The sequence below is a fragment of the Myxocyprinus asiaticus genome, chromosome 39 (assembly GCF_019703515.2).
Source record: "Myxocyprinus asiaticus isolate MX2 ecotype Aquarium Trade chromosome 39, UBuf_Myxa_2, whole genome shotgun sequence".
NCBI lineage: Eukaryota > Metazoa > Chordata > Actinopteri > Cypriniformes > Catostomidae > Myxocyprinus > Myxocyprinus asiaticus.
The window spans coordinates 25,952,342-25,974,495 of NC_059382.1; the positions used below are offsets into that span (position 1 = coordinate 25,952,342).

Here is a 22,154-nt window from a genome sequence, read left to right on the forward strand (position 1 = left end):
TGCATGTCAGAGCACAAACCAAGCCATGAAGTCCAAGGAATTGTCTGTAGACCTCCGAGACAGGATTGTATTGAGGCACAGATCTGGGGAAGGGTACAGAAACATTTCTGCAGCATTGAAGGTCCCAATGAGCACAGTGGCCTCCATCATCCGTAAATGGAAGAAGTTTGGAACCACCAGGACTCTTCCTAGAGCTGGCCCCCCAGCCAAACTGAGCAATCGGGGGAGAAGGGCCTTAGTCAGGGAGGTGACCAAGAACCCGATGGTCACTCTGACAGAGCTCCAGCATTTCTCTGTGGAGAGAGGAGAACCTTCTAGAAGAACAACCATCTCTGCAGCACTCCACCAATCAGGCCTGTATGGTAGAGTGGCCAGACGGAAGCCACTCCTCAGTAAAAGGCACATGACAGCCCGCCTGGAGGACTCTCAGACCATGAGAAACAAAGACTGAACTCTTTGGCCTGAATGGCAAGCGTCATGTCTGGAGGAATCCAGGCACCGCTCATCACCTGGCCAATACCATCCCTACAGTGAAGAATGATGGTGGCAGCATCATGCTGTGGGGATGTTTTTCAGCGGCAGGAACTGGGAGACTAGTCAGGATCGAGGGAATGATGAATGCAGCAATGTACAGAGACATCCTTGATGAAAACCTGCTCCAGTGCACTCTGGAGCTCAGACTGGGGCGAAGGTTCATCTTCCAACAGGACAACGACCCTAAGCACACAGCCAAGATAACAAAGGAGTGGCTACGGGACAACTCTGTGAATGTCCTTGAGTGGCCCAGCCAAAGCCCAGACTTGAACCCGATTGAACATCTCTGGAGAGATCTGAAAATGGCTGTGCACCGACGCTCCCCATCCAACCTGATGGAGCTTGAGAGGTCCTGCAAAGAAGAATGGGAGAAACTGCCCAACAATAGGTGTACCAAGCTTGTAGCATCATACTCAAAAAGACTTGAGGCTGTAATTGGTGCCAAAGGTCCTTCAACAAAGTATTGAGCAAAGGCTGTGAATACTTACGTACATGTGGTTTTTCTTTTTCTTTTTCTTTTTTTAATAAATTTGAAAAGATTTCAAACAAACTTCTTCACGTTGTCATTATGGGGTATTGTTTGTAGAATTGAGGAAAATAATGAATTTAATCCATTTTGGAATAAGGCTGTAACATAACAAAATGTGGAAAAAGTGAAGCGCTGTGAATACTTTCCGGATGCACTGTACATGTACAGTTGAAAAGGTTAATAGATTCCAGAGTGCATGTTAGTATGCACAAATGTACTTCGGTATATTCAGTGCATTTTACTGTGATAAGCAAGTCAGGCTTTTGCGAAATGTGCTACTGTCGGAACCCTTTGAAAAGACAGCAGAGGAGATGTTTAGTGGGAACTCTGATGTGGGACATTTTGTCCAGTATAAACTAATCAAAATGTCTTCATGCTGACACAGTTGATAGTGATCAGGTCAGGCTTGTGTTATGTGATTATGGTGGCTGTGAGGACAGAGGCCATTGCAGGATTACATCTTTGTCTCTCAGAGTCAGAGACTCCTGATGCCTCGGGCTGGAGAGCAAAATTAGGTTGAATTTAATTATGCAGTCTCCACTGAAATAAGTCCTCCACTTTACTTAATGAGACATATCTTCTTTAGTCTTAGAAGAGCCTTTTTTTAATTTCAGAATCAATGAAATATTCACATGCAGTAATTAGAATGTATTTTTTTTACATATTATATGAAATATAAAATAGATACTAAGGGCACTACACCTTAGCGTATTACTTCATCTATTAGCTGGGTTTTGTTACTGTTTGTTTTATATATATATATATATTAGGGCTGTCAATCGATTACAAATTTTAATCGAATTAATTACATGGTATGCCGATTAATTAATTGAATTAATCGCAATTGATTGCATATATAAATATTTGCTTAGAAAGCCCCTCAAATAAAAATAATTCAATAATTAATGATTAAATACTTATAAATAGTTAGATTTAAATAATTATAAATAAAATATATATTATACAAATAATAATATAGATAATTAAAATGCATTACATCATTGTGGCACACAAGTAAAGCGTTAAAAAAGATGGTAACAATTTACAATAAGGTTCCATTTGTTAACATTAGTTAATAACATTAGTTAACATGAACTAACAATGCGCAGTACTTTTACAGCTTTTATTAATCTCATTTAATGTTAATTTCAACATATACTAATACATTTCTCAAATCAAAAGTTGTGTTTGTTAACATTAGTAAATGCACAAATGCAACTAACATGAACTTACAATCAACATTGTATTTTTATTAACTAATATTAACAAAGATTAATAAATGCTGTAAACAATATATTGTTAACTGTTTGTTCATGATACCTAATGCATTAACTAATATTAACGAATAGAACCTTATTGTAAAGTGTTACCATAAAGACAGTACAAAAAGTGGCTTTAGTATGCAATATTTTGTTTATTTCCATATTATTTAACTTATGTCACCTGCCTATCATTGGCCTACAGTTCACACAATCCATTTTGCAATTGAATTCATCAATCAGTTAGAGATTGATTTATTATAAGGGCTTTTCTAAGGAAGTGTCAATGCACACCTGCATCAGACGCTTTTAGAGTGTCTCAGTTGTGTCTCGTCATAAACATACCATTTTTAGGTCGCTGTTTCAAGTTACACATAGTTTGAAGCTTAGAAAAACACGTCTTGAGATCCCTCCGTTCGTATTTGCACTCCATCAAGCTGTGTTTGAACGCAAGAAAGTGTTCTCATCTTGTTTTGTCTGCTGTCGGTGAGTGTCGAGAAAACAGGTGGTACTTTAATCTTGGATTGCTCAGATGGAAGGAATATTCCTCATCACGGTCCAGGGACATGATTACTTGTGTTATTTTTTTAATGCGTTATTTTTTTTATATAATTATCCGCACTGAATTAGCATGCTAAATTGACAGCCCTATATATATATATATATATATATATATATATATATATATATATATATATATATATATATAAAAAATTATTTTTATTTGTACACAAATTACACATTGAAATGTGTAAATTATTAAAACAGGCTAAAATAGTTGGGTGAGTTTGGATTATGTTTCACATTAGTTAAAGTCAACACAAAAATAAAATAGCCCTATTTACTTTCTTAAAACACATAAGTATATGTTCTTATTGTGAAAAATACATTTTTGGGGCGAGACTATCTGTTTGTTCGACCAGTGTCAGATGGGGAGAGTATGCGTGAAAGCTGAACAAAAATTATTTTTGCAGTTCCATTTGGTGACGCTTTGCAAACTTTTGCTAATTTGCTAATTATAACGTGTAAAAAAAAAAGTATCTTCTGATACACCCGGAAAAACCAAGACATACTATTACAGTGGTTTGTCTCTTTAAATGCTTGGCAGAGTTGTAGCAGTGCCAGCATCAAATATACTGTACAGAAAATGTAGGATTCATTAGGATTGGCCTCTCTTTCACCATCTCTCTCTTTTTCTCCATTCTCTTTTTTTTACTTCCTGCAGTATCTCGGCCTGGTGGAGGTAGAGGAGTCCAGAGGGATGCATGTGTGTGAGGAAGCAGTGAAAAAACTGAAAGTGGTGCGTATTTTTGGGCTTTCCATCTATGCAGTACAACAATACTCATGCTATAAAAAGCGTAATATGCAAAAATAAATAAATAAATGGTGTAGACCTATTTGGAGTAAGTAAGGGATGATGTAGTCAGCCAGTTATTATCGCTGAATAAACCCTGACAGTGTGATCAGACCTCCTTTTATCACCCTGAAGGGCTTTATTTCCTGACTGTACATTATCCCACTCATTACACTGGTTCTTACCAAAGAAATAAATAAATGGACATGAAATATTGATTTAAGTTCTTCATTATGTTAGAAGAAAGAGACCAGGGTGATACGAGAGACATGAAACTAGCACACATGAAATATGTTGCCTGTGACAACGGTAAATTATAGTTTAGTGGTCAATATATTGGATACAAATATTGGACGTCAGATTAACCAGTCAGAATTCAAAGTTGTAGAGGGCTGTGTAATAATGTGAACTTTTTTTGTAATTAACATTTTTTATTGATTCAAAGAAAAAAACGCAACAGAGAAAAACACAACATATACACACCGAATCAACAGTTAACTTTTAACACTCATTAACATCCCTCCCCAAACACCAACCCCACCCTACCTCAAAGAACACCCCTGTGGTCACATAAAATTATACACACACACACAAACAATAAAATAAAAAATAAATAAATAAAAATAAATAAAAAATAAAATATATAATAAACATACATAGTTAAACTGAACGTCTCCCTCCTTATCCCTTCTCCTAGAGTCCTCCAAAACTGCCAAATACCTACCCCACTTCCTCAAAAATAAGTCCTCCAGCCCCAGCCTTCCATCTAACATCTTCTCATAAGCCGCCACCCTCCCCATCTCCGCACACCACTCCGGAAATGGCGGCGCTGCGTCTGACTTCCATCCCCTTAGAATAATTTGTCTACCAATCATCACGCCAGTCAGAACCCAATTTTTTATATATTTCTCGCCCGAATTTATAACTTCCCCATCGCCCAAAATGCAAAGTGTGGGGCAAAGTACAATTTGAGTGCCCAGAATGTCACGCAAATAATTCTGAATCTTTGACCAAATATCTTGGATCTTAACGCATCCCCAAAAAACATGGGTTGTGTCTCCAACTTCTGATTGGCATCGCCAGCAGGTGGGTGTGTCTTTAAGACCAAGCCTATATAATCTAGAGGGGGTCCAATAAAATCTTTGTAAAATCTTGTAATAATGTGAACTTTATAGTTATGTCTAATCGCAAGTCATTTGTAAGGTTACTAGGCTTGAATTAAGGCATTTATAAGCTATAGTGACCAGTCTTTGTTTAGGTCAAAGATTAAATATCATATGGCCATGCATAGCCAACACAGAAAAAAATGCTTTCCTCATTGTGAGTCCATAGACACTTTTTGTGAGGACTGAGGATTTAATGTACTGTTAACCTATGTTTCTCATTTGTTTTAAAAATCATCCTTTATTGAGCATGGCTGCTCTGTCAGTGGTTTTTATCTTTAGTATGTCTGCTCAGTCGATAGTTATTTTCTTAAGAACAACTACTCTGTCAATAGTTATATCCTAACCCTTCAAATCTAAATATTGAATATCATTATAGAGCAGAAATGTAGGATATGTAAGGGGTAATGTATAGTCAGTCATTATCACAAAATAAACCCCAACAGGGTGATCAGGACCTCTATGCAATCCAGAGGGATCTTGTATCAAAAGGGGTTTATTTTGCAGTAATGACCAACTGTCTATTATCCCACTTATTACATGGGTATTTAAAAAAAATAAATAAATGGGCCTGAAATATTGATTTGAGTTGAAGTTGCCATGTGGAAAATTGGTGGTCAGGGACAACTGTTAAATATTTAGTTTAATGGTCATTATTCAATAGCATTTGACTGTAGAATGCCACGATGGACCAAAAATAATTTAGTAAAGCTGGTGCCACATTAGCAGACTCCAAACAATTTGATTTTGGCCGAGGGTGTCACACATGCAGACTATTTTTGCTGAGATCTCACTCTCTTTAGTCTGAGGTAAGAATTAAGAATGGTGGAGGGATGACAAACATACCAACTCACTGCAACTCTCTCTCTCTGATTCCCTGTCACGTGGAACTCACCGAAATAACAACAGTAGTAACATGTGATCATGAACAGTTGTAAAAGAGTGAATAAGGATGCGATTCCTGGAGTAACTTTACATTGTGAAAGTGTGTGATTGTGTATTTATCCACTGGAGGCTTGCCGTAGGATGTGTATTTCCATATGCATCTTTCTGATTTCATTAGTAATTTTAGTGTCTGAGAAAACGCTTGGTGACAGAATCACTATGGATTACAATCAGCGTTTGTGATGATATGTAACTGAGTGCAATGAAAACGTTCAGATCAGCTTGATGTCTTGTCAGTTCTTCAGTAAAAGCAATAAGCTCATTGGTCAATTGACAAGAACACAAGACCCCACCCTGGCGACAAAACAATTTGTTTATGCAAGCCTGATGTGCTTTTTCAGTTTTTGAAGCCATTAACTCAGCAGGGAGTCCCGATAGTCAAGTGATTAATGACCTCCCGCTGGCAGACGCTAATGTGCGCTCCGTCTCTCACTTACTGGCCGACGATTATGTTAATGAAGCTCACAACTGAAAATCAATGGAAAAATCGACTAGTGTGGTGCGGCTTATTCCAGAGAGCTGTGTAAAATGAAAAACTCTGGCTAATGTAATAATTCATATGGTAACTTTATATGTAATATAATATATATAATATATATATATATAAACTGTATACTTATTAATATAATATAGTTGTATATATTTATTTTTTATTAATGCAAGGATCTGTAGCTCTGACGGTGTGTGTGGGCCTGGTCTTTGGCCACTCCATCTTTTCAAATGTGCTCTGCTTTTTCATCCTCATGTTAGTCAAATACAGCTGTGTCTGTCTACACACTCACTTACTCTCTATTCTTCCCCAAACCGCCAAAGCCTTTATCTCATTCTCCTCTGAGCTTGTATTTGTTCCTTAGTCCCCCAGCCATTTCTCTTCTCTGTCTCCAGTCACTGTAATTTCCTCAGTGTACTGCTGTCTTGGCAAATTTTGAAAATGTCTTCTGGGCTGCTTGTAACGTCAGTTGAATTGCTATAGCTCTTCTTGATTTAGCTGCGTCCTTCACTTTTACTTATTCTTTCGATTTTTTTCCAGCCTCAGTGTGTTTTGCAGTATCCTATCTCTTACTCTGTCTGACAGACATACACACACCACATATTCACTGAAAGATATAAGCTCTATTCCAAAACCTAGAGAGCTGCCTTGCTGTCTTTGTCTCACAATTGATTCCAATAGAATCTGGCCAAAATCCCTTTAGGGCAAGTCATGTTACTTGATGGCCATATTCATAACACCTCCATGCAGCTATTTTCTATTCATGCAAGTACAGTTCCTGTCCATTTGAATGGGGAAAGACCATTTCCAGAACTGTTGGTCAAGATTGCGATCAGATATCATATTTCAAATCAGCAATAAAATCTGACAACAGTGGTATCATAAATTGTGATTAATGTCCAAGTCTGGCACTACTTTGTTCCAGATTATATTTGGATGATCATTTGGAGAAAATCAGTTAATTAGACAGACTCTGTGAACACCTTGATATTTGGGACCCTTATTATTAAAAATGTTAAATTATATATTATTAAAATACAATAATATTTACTAATTATATTTTTATTTAATTATTAATAAAGTATTATTAAAAAATAAGTACTTAGTACAATATTTTTTTATTGTAACTGTATATGTAACTGTAGTCACCCACAGTTAATATAATATAAATAAAAAGACCTATGTTAAAACAGTAGTAAAAAGTGTAGCAGGGCAAATAAAAAGTTTTTGTGCAAAAAGAGTCCCCAAAAATATGTGTGCACAAAAAAATGCGTGCAAAATATTTTTTGTCAAAACGTTTGCTTTGTTTTTGCAATAAATAAATTATTACATTAAATTGCGGAACTAAATATACACCTAATAAATATAAATAAAATAAATAGAGATTTAGGTAAGTACATGACAGCTCAAATCACGGCAAAAAAGTTTGGTCTAGCTAATGCTCATGCACATTTTCGAGTAAACAGACTCTATCAAACAGCTGATTGGCTCTTCAACTGTAAGGTGGGACTTGCATTTAGACAGCCGCCATATTCAGCCTTACAATTTGTCCCATTCATAAGTATACCAGTGATGCATCTCTTTCTATAATTAGATAGTTGTATAGAAGAAAGCTAATAAGCTTAAAACAGGACAAATTGAGCTGACAAAAGCTGTCACAGAAATGTGTTATGGGCAAAAATTCTGGTGTTGGAGTGGAACAAATAAACAAATTTGTGCAGCAATGCATATCCCATTGTGCCAAAATACACAATTGAGACTGAAGTTGTTTCAATGTTTATTCGCAGAGTGGGAAAAAAACTGTCAAGGCTGTGCTCTGGGTGTCTGCCGATGGCCTGAGAGTAGTGGATGACAAAACCAAGGTAAGTCTGTTTGTGTGAGACATTTAATTGTATATTGATTGAAATACATTAAGATACCCAAAACAAGACATGCAATGTGTAAAAAAGTTTTTGTTTATTTCGCACTGTCATTTTGCTAGTAATTAAATCTGAATGGTTTTGTCAGACAGCGCAGTCAATATCCAGTATATCTACATTAAAATGGCCAAAGATATAGGGGCATATTTTAAGAGTGCTAGCGCTAAGCGCAGCTCTATGAGATAATTCATACGTGCAAAGTGAATGGGCATGGCCATAAAGTTTTGGTAATTTTGTGTAATGTGTAAAGTGTAATGGTAGTCAGCTGGTACATGATAGCTGTTGCACTAGTGACCAAGGCTAGAGGCCATGGCTTTTCTAGCCTCCTTGCTAAAGTGTCTGCCTCCCATGCTAGGGATTGCTTGGGGTGGGTCCCAAATCGAATCCCGCTTGGGGTGGGTCAATTAGGACTGGTGACATAAGCATGCACTAATTCTAGGCACAAGTGGGTCTGGCAAAATGCATGCACAAAGCGCTAATGGCTGGGTCAAGTGCAGTTTAATTAGGAGGTTCTTTTCCAGTTATTGCACTGTCTGCATCCTATTAAATAGTCAATTCCCTGTCATGCACCATCGATAAAAACAAAGACAGCCCATTCATTCATAAGAAGTTGGTAGAGGAAAATGGGCTGTATCCAATGAATTAGAAGAATAAAAAGATGGACTTACATTCTTTTGTGCTTTAACTACATCTGAAACATCATAAGCAAGAAGACAGGAGCAGACGACGATAATGTGAGAACCCAAGTGCAGTTTATTAAAACAAAAGATACAAAACAAAAGACTTGACTATAAATATAACTAGACTATGACTAGACTAAGACCATGAACAGACCAAGAAACGATGTTACAATAACAGTACTCGACAATGGACAAGAGAACAGTGATAACCAGACTAGGGTTAACAAAATAACAAGACGACCAATGACAAGACTGAACTGATAACAAGATAAAAGACAATGAAACATGAACCAATGACAAGACTAGATGAAACACATGATTATAAGAAGGTCACATGACAAACAGGGAAAATCACATGACAAGATAAGAACTAGACCTACAACATGACAAGGAACATGAACTTCAAAATAAAGGTCCAACAAGACAAGATTTATGATCTATAATCAGGAAAAAAGCAAATTGCGCTTTGCACCACTTTATTAACAAACAATACACTTGCAGATTGCGTGAATACACCCACAGATAGCAAACATTCCTACCCGGTGGCACGAAAATTGTGCTTAGAATTCGCACTCTCATGAAAATTGGATAACCCCATAAGTGGGTAGCTATCATTGTGGAAATAGAGGACAGAAAATTTTGCCTCTGATCATGTCCATAATGACATTTGGCAGGCTTTTTTCCCCAAAAATATTCATGTGAAAAATGTAACTAAAATGATATTTTCTTGACATTAGTATATCAATATACTGTAATATTGTGAGGTAAAATATCGCAAGACTTTGAAAATGTGTTTTTCTGCCACCTCTACAAACAACTAAACAGATTTGAGTTGGATTTGCAAAAAAATCGTATTTTTGCTGCCCGTCTGAACAACCCTTTGAAGCCCTGAAAGTCTCCTAAGCCATCAATTCGACTGCACCAAAGCAAGTCCATCAGCGAGAGATTAGGTATGTAGGAAACTACAAGAAATATGTGGTAGGAGGTTTGCAGGCCCCCAAAAGACATGTCACATGACCACCCTGCTTCATGAGACATCACTTGGACCGCCTCAAACAAGGAGAAAACGTTTGATGCCAAGGGTTCTATACACCGCGTTTGCTTACAGATTTTCTTTTGGAAGTTTAGAGAGTAACGTAACATCCTTCCCACACACAAAATCCGGCGACTTAACCAGAAAGGTCAGAGGCCTCACATAATGAGTTCAATTATCCACTGTTCCTTTTCAGCTCACTAAATAGAAGGACTGAAAGCCACAAAGCTTCCTCTTTTTGTTTCCTAGAGAGGCCTCACACAGTCAGCCAGCCATTGCCTCACTGTACCCTTCTTGTAATCCTTCCGTATGCATATGAGTCAGCACAGCTACATAATCCTTCCTGCTACTGTCCCGCACCCATATTGCGCCAAACACCAACTGTGTTTCCTGCCCAACCTCCTAATCTATTTTACACAGCTTAAAGGGATAGTTCATCCAAAAATTTAAATTCTGGCATCAGTTACTCACCCTCATGCTGTTGTAATGATGTTTTTTATTTTGCGGAACACAAAATCTTAGAAAAGAAAGCATCAAAAAAGGGCCGTATAAGTAGTTTACACAACTCTTGCACTGTATTACAATACTTCGGAAGCTAAACCATAGATTTGTGTGATGAACATGGCAAAATCTAAGGTGCAGTTCACACTGAACGCAGTTTTGTCTCTGTCTGCAATGTTTTTTTAATTGTTTTTCTATGTAAGCATGTGCTAGTTGGACGTCCTGTTGTACCACCTCTCGCTGTTTTTTCAGGATCTTACACAGGAGCACCACGTTTTTAAAACGTCATATCAAGTTAAATTAACTTTCACTTTTGAAAACATGTCTCGAGACATTTCGATTTTTAGAGACCTTGTTTTTTTATGCAAGAACAGTCCGGTCTGAATGGCCTCTAAGTCATTATCCGCTAAAAATCGTTCTTTCTGCCATTGCACGCACTTCCACATATTAAAATTTTGCAACGTGATTGGTTTCATGACTTGCCAGCATTATTAATGTCAAATCTGGCGCATTTTAATGTGAGACAACTGAAATTTATGTCCGTTTTTGTTATTGTAAAATCTACTGAAGCCTTCTTGAATAATTTGCTGGTGCTTTTTGTCCTTATTGAAGCTTGGCAGTAAAACAACCAGCATTTTTGAACATTCTTCAGAATATTTCCTTGGTGTTCAACAAAAGAAAGACAATCATATAGTTTGGAATAACATGAGGGTGAGTAAATGATGGCAGGATTTTCATTTTTGGGTAAACTAACCCTTTAAGATGAGTTTTTGTGCTTAGTTTGTCAATATTCATTATCTAGAGAAAGGGTTATTGATTAAAAGACCAGACTGCCCCATTCCTGACAAGTGTGAGATGAGTCAGCAGCAGTCTGGGTCTGTGTTCTTCCCGTACACAATAACAACCCCCCCACCGCGGAAAACATTCATCCATGACAAACCTTTAAGAGCTGTAACCGGGCCCCTTTAGCCAGTAATTGGCTGACAATGAATGGGCCCCTCACCTCTTTCAGTTCCTCTTTTGCCTCTTGCTATTTTAGAGAGAGCTTCACTTGAACGTGTGACCCCTCACCTACCACTTCTACATTCTTCAGCTCATGTATTATGTATTAACTGTGGCCCCCTGACAGGGAAACAGTAGCCACTGTTACAGTGGGAGGCCAAGGCTACAGAGAAGCTTTAGTCATGTTTGAAAATCAGAGAGATGGGTAGAATGACAGTAAACAGTGAACTGGTATCAGTACAATGTAGTTGGATCAATGACAAAAAGGATGTCCAAAATAATGAAAAGAATAAATCTTTTAAACATCTAGTTTGAAACACATGTGCCTAGTTCTTTCAAATGTCATCTTTGTAATTATGTTGGATTGAAAAAATACAATTATTTATGTGTTGGGAAAAACATTGAAACCACTTTCAACAAAAGCTTTGATTTAATGATTTGTCAACTGGTGTAATCATCAAGTAAAATGTGATAACATATTTTCCTAACACCTTAAATACAGTATGATCCATATGATATTAATAATTAATTTCTAAAACATTTGCAAACATATTTTTCAATGTAAAAACAAAATTCATAAATTCTTATCAAAGAATTGTATTTCAGAAATAAAAAAAGAACATTCATCATGGAAGAGGTATTTAAGTCATTCAGTATTTTTGTATAAATTAGCATATACAAGTACACAGCACTTATGTTTCAAAATGCTTTTGTTTACTTTCTTTTTAACTGTATTTTAAAAAGTTTTATAGGTTACGTCACAAACAGTAACCTTTGTTGTTTTATGTGTAGGACCTCATTGTTGACCAGACCATTGAGAAGGTGTCCTTCTGCGCACCTGACCGCAATTATGATAAGGCGTTCTCCTACATCTGCCGTGATGGAACGACTCGCCGCTGGATGTGCCACTGCTTCATGGCCCTAAAGGACTCGGTGAGGAGAACCCGACAGGGATTAATTCTTCAGCAAAGTTGGATTAAGATAAGGATTATGGCAGGGTTATCTCAATTGGAATAACCGCTTAGGGTCTGTTATCTGCACTTGAGGCAAAGGGAAAAACACATTATTCAATGGAATGTGATTTTATGATTAGGAACCAAACATTAGACTAGACAAAATCAAAATTTTTAGCCCATGTAATGTTTTTGTCCTTGCAACAGCATTACTAACACTTGGCTAATGACGTATCACAAACGCCAGTGTTAGAGAGTAACTAACTAAAACATAACTTAATTTTTCTATAGTGTCAGTAGTTGATTTTGCAATGTTTTCCAAGAAGTAGCAGTGTTGCTCAACAAAAACATGCTTAAATCATGAGTAGCTTGTAGCTTGGCAAGCTACAGTTAACAGTAGGTTCCCCAACACTGGGAAACAAAACAGTTTGCCATGTTGCTAACGTAAGATCATCCACATCACTAGGGGGAACGTCTGAGTCACGCGGTCGGATGCGCATTTGCCGCTTGCCTTGAGCGTAAGCAGCGCAGAGAGAAGGAGTGTGGGGTCACGGCTTCCTTCGATGCAAGCCGCACATCGTTTGTTAGGGAAGGTTCCTTTCGCATTTCCTCCGCAGGACAGCAGAGTGACCGGGAGGACATCATGAAACAGCTACAGGACAAAAAGAAAGGTCAGTGCTGTTGACATCAACAGTGTTGTCACCAACAGTGTGCCTTAGACTAGGGGTTTAGGGGTTTAAGGGTTTTGGTGGATTATTACTCTAATAGTGTGTTGAAACTTAATACAAAAATAGATATTTTTTTCAGATAATATTTTTTATAATTTCTTTGGCTTTTGTACGATGACAATATAAAATCTAATTTAATTTTGCAAACAACATAATATGCCTTAAAATATTTCTCACACAGCATACAGTTAATGGGTCTTTACACATGAAAATCTACCACTGCCTTTGTATTTTTTGGAAGGGGGTCTTCAAAAGGGGATCATCATATTTGGGGGTCCTTGGCATCAAAAAGTAAATAAAAAACCTGCATTAGACAAGGGATGCATCAATCTGATACCTGAACTGGTATTAGCACCGATAATGAGCTTTTTAACGGATTGTGTATCTTAACACATCACTGATCCAAATTTGACACTGTGTGTTAGTCCGGGTTGTTACTGTCATGTCTATGAATAGGACAAAAACGTTATAAAAAATCATTAAAAGTAGCCTGTACGACTTGTGCGCTATATTCAAAGTACGCTGAGCTTTATGTAAGAAACAGGCCAAATTTGAGTCGTTCTTGATGAGAAATCTTCTCTGCTTCTGCTCTGTAATGTCATTCTCAGTTCCATATATTCAAACTGGTGTTTCACATTTGGTTACGACAACTAAGTACCTAAGACCCCGTTTACACCTGGTATTAAGATGTGTTTTTGGTGATACAGGTCTAAACGGGGTCTAAAACTTTTTGTGATCGGATCATAAAAACCACATATGAATGTAGTCAACGCATGTGACCGCATAGCATTTGTGTAAACTCTAATCCATCCTGTATGCTTCCCAGCAGCAGCGAAGCGCCACCCCTCACCTGTCAATCAACAGCTGCGCTAAAACAAGTTTAAACTTTGTCAGTTACGAGCAGTTTAAAAGGAAATAACCGTTTGATCGGAAAAATTAAAAAAAGTGGATATATACACAAACATGAGAACTTCACATTTTTCCTTTAGTGTGTCTGAAATCAACATGCAGGGACACTTAATGAGAAGCACGAACATCTGCAGCTCAGGTTAATACAGATAATCCACTAAAATAATGGACAATTCTGCTCGAAATATTATTTTTGTGCTTAGATAAAATTTTAGCTGCATCTGGGAAAAATAGCGCACAGTTTTTTTTTTTTTTTTCGCTTTCTTTGTCTTTTATGACTTTGTTGCACTTTAATGTCATGCATTAACACACTGATAGTGATTGATGTATGTTGTCATAAAACAGAGGCCCTCCCCTCCAAAAAAAGATCACAAGTGGTCACAGGAGATGCATTTAAGTGACCAGGTGTAAACAGTGATGCATCTCATCTGACCACATGTGATCGGATCACCTGAGACGCATCTTAATACCAGGTGTAAAAGGGGTCTAAGGCCCCAGGTACCATTAGTAAAAACTTTGGCATATAATATCATCACTCACCATTTGTGCTACAGACGAGCAGCTTGTTGAGGAGCGGTGTACTATTACTTTTCTTAGCGTTTCGACTGGCAGACAATAAAATGGGCAAGGAAATCCCATACACTTACTTTGAAGGAGGGACATGAGCCATATTTAGGAACCAGAATATCAATCATTATGATTTGGGACTGGGTTCATTGACATGCCAGTAAGTAACCAACTAGCAATCACCCAGAAAACCATATCAACCGCATACAGCACTGGCAGTCACCCAGATCACTGTAGCATTGTGCCAATGAGTTTTGCTTGGGCAATCACCTCTGACAATTTCTTCAGATAATGTATGAATCTTGTTATATAATCTGCTGGATTGGAATACTATTGATTCAATAGAGTCTTTAAATGGCCTGAAAATTCGCTTTACCTTTGTGTAGAAGCATGCGGGATTTCTGCTATGCTACCTGGAAATGCTTCTCCTCCAGAGGGAGCAGCATCACCTGTGGAGAGGGTGGAGCCAGGTGGGCCTCATGCCATCCCACGCCGCCACGCCCCGATTGAGCAGCTGGTGCGGCAAGGCTCTTTCCGAGGCTTCCCTCAACTTAGCCAGAAGAACTCGCCGTTCAAACGGCAGCTCTCTCTACGGCTGAACGATCTCCCTTCTACCCTTCAGCGTAAGACGGATTTCCAGACTAAGAACCCTGGTCAGTTTTTTGTCGGTTCCCTAATATCTTTGTTATTATTTCTGTTAACTTAGGCAATGTACAGTAAGCTACATCAGCTGTAGTGTTGACTCAGTACGGTTTACCCAGTGACCTCCTTAATTCACACCATTTACCAATTGCAGTTCCTGTTTTTATTTGTGTACTGTGTCTCATCAACCAGATGACTTTGGCCTGAAAGTACACAATGACTGCATGGAACACCAAAGTAAAGTTCAGATCTGTTTAATTGGATTGTTCCATATATTAACTTACCATCAGTTTTCCGAATACATCGGGGTCATTGTATGATTGCAGTGGCATTTGCATCTGAATATCTGCTGCTGCTGCTGTAAAGTAAGTATGGAGACTTACTACTGCTAGAGCATACACAGACATACTAAGTTAAGCATGTAGACAATGGACATATTTCTGCTGCTGCACAATTAGACATAAATACAATCCCCAGGTAGCATATCTAGATATCTGGAGTTTGGGAGGTGGAGGGTTTCAGAGAAAACTCTTGCAGCACTCTGCAGTGAAACTAGTTCCTCGAAAACTGAGCAAATATAAATGTTAGGCAAAGAGAGAGTATGTAGTTTGATTGGCTAATCGTTTACACAAAGGACCTATCAGCTTACACCATGTGAGCCAATTGGCTTGACATATTTCATGTGATTGAGCTGATTGGCTAGCAGATAACAAGTTCAAACAGCTTGCACCATTCAGAGTTTCATGCCTGAACTTAGTCATTTCTTCCTCATGTCTCATTTCATGGTCACATTAATTAATTTCATTTTTTAAATCAACTTAATTTTACCATGGGTTCATATGGTCTTTTGTCAGTGGTGTTACACCTAATTAAAGGTAATAGGAACCAGTTACACCACTGACTGTAACGCCACTGACAAATTTTCTTATTGAATATTTACTTAAGATGTAGGTAGACAATGCAAAAACAACAAAGTGAGCATTGATCTTAATATCACTTAAAAAAATGTGATTAACTGCCTAATCATAACACCACTAACGATTTAAAAGTGATTTCCATAAATGTTGTCTGTTTTGTATAGCTATAACGGCAATGATATTAAAATGTTAGTTTTTTCTTAAAATGTCTAGTGGAGTTTGTTTTCAATTAACACCGCAATTGCTGAATGCACCATCAGCCCAAATAAATCCAAATATGTTGAACCCACATATATATCCACTGAAACTTTGAAGCTGTACCCATAAAATCCCTTGAGCATAAATACCAGACAATGAATCACGACATTTACCTGTAATTCTGTGATTTATACAGGGGACCCTTCCAATAATACTTTGTAGTAGACTATGCTATAAATAACATGTTTTGCACATGTGGTCTCTGATCTCTAACTTAAGCCCCTAGAATAGTTACTAAAATGGGCATTATGAGTATTGTTTTTAATAATGCCTTATGATGGGTTTTGCCCTGGCAAAGGATGGAAATTCTTTAAATATTTTTCTTTCTATGAATTGTTGTTTTGTAGTTGTGCAAGCTTTTGATAATGATGAGGTTTGTAGTAGTAGTAGATAGCAGTTTAGAATTTTACAGTTTCTAAATAGCAACTGTTGTGCTTCTAATTGTTATGTTGTCAAGATCAATTCAATCACCCTATATCTAAGATCCAGGTTTTTTAATGAAGCATAAGCCCATAAACTGCATGCATGACCATTAAAATGAGCCACACAGGTGTGATTGACCTTCTCTCTTCTGCTTGATTTGTTTCAGTTCCAGAGATGGACCTGTCAGTGGCGGGTGAGGCAGACAGCATAAATGCTCTCTGCAGCCAAATCAACAGCTCTTTTACCAAACCTTCTGAGGACCTGTGTGCCAAAGCCACCACTAATTGCTTACCAGTGTGCAGTGCACCACCTGCCATCCCCCCTCCACCTGCTCCCCTGCAAGGTAACACAGACAACATGATCTGAAATAATTAGACACAGGGCTGCACAATTATGACATAATCATCATTGTTGAATATTTCCATTGATATTGTAATTGCGATTACTAATTTTGATTATTAGATCTTAGATGAAATACTATTCTTTGCGGGGCAACTGCATGCCATAGTTTTTATTTAGGCTACACATCCAAAACAAGCTGAAAACTGCTCATGCCCCACACAGAATTGTGTGAGGCATGAGAATACATTTCTGCTTCAAATCGAACTTTGTAATATTGTGACTCATCTTGGAGCTGGTTGGTTTGGTTCATGTCTTAAAACTCGTTTATGATGAATTTTTTGAAACCCCTATTTAAAAAATGAATGGGAAAAATACTTACAGAACCAAGACTGCTGAGAAAGTGGGTGGGCATTGTTGAACTCTATTGCGGCAACTGTAATCTTGATTTTTTTCCCGATGTATTGTGCAGCCTTAATTAGACATAAAATTTATACAAGATACCAATTTGGGAATGTAGTGGGCATATTTGAATATTGTGGCCAATTAAAGCACTCTATTCCCTACCACCTCCCTCAGCTACCAGCTCGTGGGTTCAGATAGAGCCTGCAGTCCAGTCTCCTCCACCCGTCCCACAGGGCGGCCACAAACGAACCCCATCCGAGGCAGAACGCTGGCTAGAAGAAGTGGCTAAAGCGGTGAAAGCCCAGCAGCAGACTCCACCCAATCTGCCTCCACCTACTCTACCCCCACCACCCACACAGCAACCTCTACCAGTTCCCTCCATGCCCATTGCACCGGGTTCCCTACCCACCTCTATACAGCCATTCCCCATGGCCTTTGATGCCACTCCTGCACCCGCTGGCATGTTCGCCCAGCAACCTCTTCAGCCGGCATTTGTACCTATGCAGCCGTACATGCCTAACCTGGCCAACAGCATGACTTATCCCAATGCCAGCGTGCCCGTTGTAGGCATCACACCGTCACAGATGGTGGCTAATGTATTCTGCTCTGCGGCTGGAACAGGGGGTGGAGCAATATTGGGGGTGGGGATGGGGCCAAAGACAGGTACACTTGGGGGCAGTCAACATTCAGCGTTCCCCAACCTACCTGGAGGCTTCCTCAACACCACATTTGCGTCGCCCCCAACTGTCAACGGCCATCTGCACAACTCCTTTGCCTCAACTACTATGACCACCAGTGTCACGCAAAATGGCACTGGTAGCATCGTGAAAGGAGATAGCAGTTGGCCAATGGAGAGTCTAAAACAGGCCAATCTCACATCCAGCTCGCAGGAAGTGGAGCATTTTGAGGCTAAATGGGCGGCTTTGGAATCTAAAGCGCAACCAAAGGCAGCCAACCCTTTTTCCAATGACTTACAAAATACTTCCGAGATTGAGCTATAATTGTAAACATGGAACAAGCTTTGAAGACTCTGAGATGAGGAGGAATTATTTCGTACCCCATTCCCCATCCCCTTTGTTTTGTCTCTTTGACGGTTTTCTCATGCTTCTGGTCTGTTTGAGGGCATTGGTTGTTGTAAGAGATCATCTGGTTATATTTCATGTCAAATGGAGAACTGCCAATCAGACTCCAGATTTGGAGAACATAAATGTCACAGAACTCAAGAAGAAGACAGTCACAACTTGTTAGGCACTTATTGGACAGCTAAAACGAGAGACCTGCACGTTAGTCTCACAAGTAATGACCCTTGCTTGGAAAGTGAATGATTTTACCTAAAGCAAATACCCTAATGGGAGTAAATAACTAATTAGTGGATGTTCAAAATAGGTATTTATTGTTTTTATTTGATTATATTGGTTATTTTTAATCAGATTTTAATTGTTGTTCTGGACAATTATTCTTAGTTGGTTTTATCTTATTTATTTTAATTGGACAGGATAAAGGCTTACAGGTGGAATAAATTGGCTACTTGAAAAAATTAGTCACAAATAAGAGGTTGAAAAATTTTAGATATATCAAAAGTACGAGTTTGTTCTGTTCAGGAAGGATTGTAAATAGCATGCTTTCAATTTACTTTTATATATTGCCCTTTGTGTGGCTGTTAATTTTCAGTTATTCCAAAAAATGCTGAATCATTGAAATGTCCACTCTGCACCAAGCGGATACCAAAAGTACTAACAACAGGCACATTCCAGCCCTGATTATACTGTAAAAATACATATGGCAAAGAGAAACAGAGACATATTGCATTGAAACCAAGTACTTTGAGAAATTGCTAAACATTTAGATTTACCCAGAATGCGCACCATTAGGAGACATTTAAAATACCTTCCAAAAGCATTTGAAAATGACTCAACCATGCAAGACACAGTTTGTCTAACATTACATTGTCTTCAAAGAGGTTCATGGGGCTTCTCCATTATTATGAATGTACTGAATGGAAATGTGACCATTCTATTGCAGACAAAAAGAACATTTGAGGCAAATTTAGCTGTTGGAAGGGGGGAAAAAAGAAGAAAACAAGATGAAAAGTGTTAAAATTGGGTACTAGGATAGTTGAGCAAGTGGAGTAGCAAGTCTTGACTAGCAAGTCTTCAAAATTGAAGGTGTTTGTTTGACTACCCAGAAGCTTAAAGGGACAGATCATTTGATCCAGTTCATGCATGTTTAAAAGATTCCATATTACAGTATGTTAAAACATTGAATATGCATATTAGTTTTGGCTCTCATTTCTTATCACTGCTGTTTTCACTCACTCTGGTCTAATTAGGAAAAAAACATTAATAGGAATAATTGTCTTTAATTTCAGGAAAATAATATTACAAACTCTTAATGATAAAATCTCATTCACCATCTTCATTTCAGTGGTTTACGTTTTTTTTTTCATGGCACGTTGAAGCACAAACACTTTTAATGTTTAATAATGCTCAATGGTTGTATATTTGTATTTTGTTCTTATATTTAAAGGCTTGAGTATTTCTCAAGCTCAATCATTGCTTCCAAGAGTACAAATAAGATGTGGTGAATGATCTTACTGGAGTGTGTGGAGCCCTGCAAGTGTCAAACGCTAGATGATCAAAGCCAGACTGCACACTGTGCTCAGTGAGGTGTACTTCATACTCTGGACAAAAGCACTCTACCTACAGACTCTTCAATAGGACATACAAGACAGGCACAATGCTTCTAACTCCTGGTTTAAAAGACCATTTCGGCTATAATGTGTTATAAATTGACTTGGCCACTTCCCAGTGTTCTTATCAACTGTTTATTACAGGGTCAAGCAGGTGTGTTGTGAGAAAAAATAACCTAAAAATGGTCCTTTTCCCAAAGACAATGCATTTGTAGTTTGGCCTAGCTATACTGTACTTGTGAGGAGAAACCCTATTTCATGGATGCATTTATAATATATTTTGTCCATATTCATTTCCCAATCAAAATAAAAGTTTTTTCAAAACAAGGGAACTAAATTACCTCATAAACTTGATTGTAAACTTTAGTGTAGTGATAACAAACCAGTGGAGATTATTTTTAATCTTTATTTACAGAATTTTGTATTTAAACCTACATATTTCTATTGTAATTACAATGTATAAAAGATAAATAAATAATATAATGTAAACAAAGACACATTTGTTGGTGGGTTGATTTATGTGTATATGCATGCCGTTGAGAAGATCATGATAAATAAATGCCAAAGAAAAAATAATTATATTATGCCATCCTATTCTTATTACCATAATGAAAAAAATTTAAAATATTTCTCATTACTGTAATGTGGAAATATATAAGGTGTATGTGTGTGTATATATATATATATACACACACACACACACACTGTATAACAGTATATCATGGTAGTAATTGTTGTACTGTCTTAATTTTAATAAAAAAGTGATTATTACAGTAGTTTCTTTTTATTTTAATACATTTAAAAATATTTTAATGCAAAAATAAGAACCTAAAGGGAATTATCATAGCAATGGAATAATGAGAATTCAAAAGTAAAACGTCAAGACACATTATGGTAATGAGAGTGTACTTAATTGAAAATATGAAAATAATGTCATAATGCAAAAATCTTGATGTAAATACAAACTGCATTTTCTTCATGCAAAATCACATTTTAATTCTTTTAAAAATAAAGCCTATTTTAGGACCATTAAGAATTTATTTTCATGACAAATAAGCACATTTCTCATACAATTCTTATTACCATAATGCAAATAAATAAAATAATAAAAAACCTTTCTCATTTCTGTAATGTGAAAACACTTATATTATGGCAGTATTTGTTGTAATTTCCTTTAATGTTGACTTACATAAAAAGTCGTTATTACAGTACAGTTTTTTTATTCTAATATAGTAAAAAAAATCTATTAAAGTAATAAGGGAATTACCATAATATTGGAATAATAGATCTTAAAAAATAAAACATCCAGATGCATTATGTTAATGAGAAATTCGGTGTAGAATGTACTTTATTGCAAATATAAAAAAATGGTCATCATGCAAACATTTTAATAGTGTAAATATTAGCTTCATTTACTTTATGCAACATATGGATTTTTAATTCTTTTTCTATTGTAGCCTGGATATGTTATTGTGAGATGTGCACCCAAAAACCCATTTCTAAAAGACATTTGTAGAACTGAAAACATGACAACATTAATGTCTTTAATTTGGTCCGATACTATAAAAGGTAGTACATACAAGAGTGGCACGCATAACGTGCTAAATGGTTCCTCTTGTTCATAACAATCTGATAAAGCCCCTTTAATAAGATTTATGAATGGACTTTTTGAAATTAATAAGTCACAGACTGTCAACCACACAGACTGACAGAGCTCGCTATTAGTGCCTCTTTGCATCTCAGTAAAAGCTGAGGATCGGAATTGTTAAATGGACCCAAGCAAGGCTCCATGTCTTCCCTGGGGAAGCATGAGAAAATGAGAAAATCGTTTCCACGGCGGTGATCCGCCCCTTATTGCCCTACACCCACTGAATGACTGTGTGGATGAGAGAGAAACGGGACTGTGCAGGATGAG

General features: G+C 37.4%; 1 protein-coding gene across 4 annotated transcripts in view; it reads left to right on the forward strand.

Annotated features, from left to right (window-relative positions):
• LOC127429551 (numb-like protein) overlaps nt 1-20,732 on the forward strand; it is a 69,799-nt gene extending 49,067 nt beyond the window's left edge. For 3 of the 4 annotated variants that reach the window (XM_051678666.1, XM_051678667.1, XM_051678665.1), the window contains exons 3-9: nt 3,548-3,622; nt 8,062-8,136; nt 12,202-12,342; nt 12,829-13,033; nt 14,953-15,219; nt 16,973-17,149; nt 17,725-20,732. In XM_051678666.1, the coding sequence (XP_051534626.1) occupies nt 3,548-3,622; nt 8,062-8,136; nt 12,202-12,342; nt 12,829-13,033; nt 14,953-15,219; nt 16,973-17,149; nt 17,725-18,551 (1,767 nt within the window). In that variant the 3' untranslated portion in view covers nt 18,552-20,732. The remainder of the gene's footprint in view (nt 1-3,547; nt 3,623-8,061; nt 8,137-12,201; nt 12,343-12,828; nt 13,034-14,952; nt 15,220-16,972; nt 17,150-17,724) is intronic. The other variant, XM_051678668.1, reaches the window with a different exon arrangement.
• Nucleotides 20,733-22,154: the final 1,422 nt, after the last annotated feature.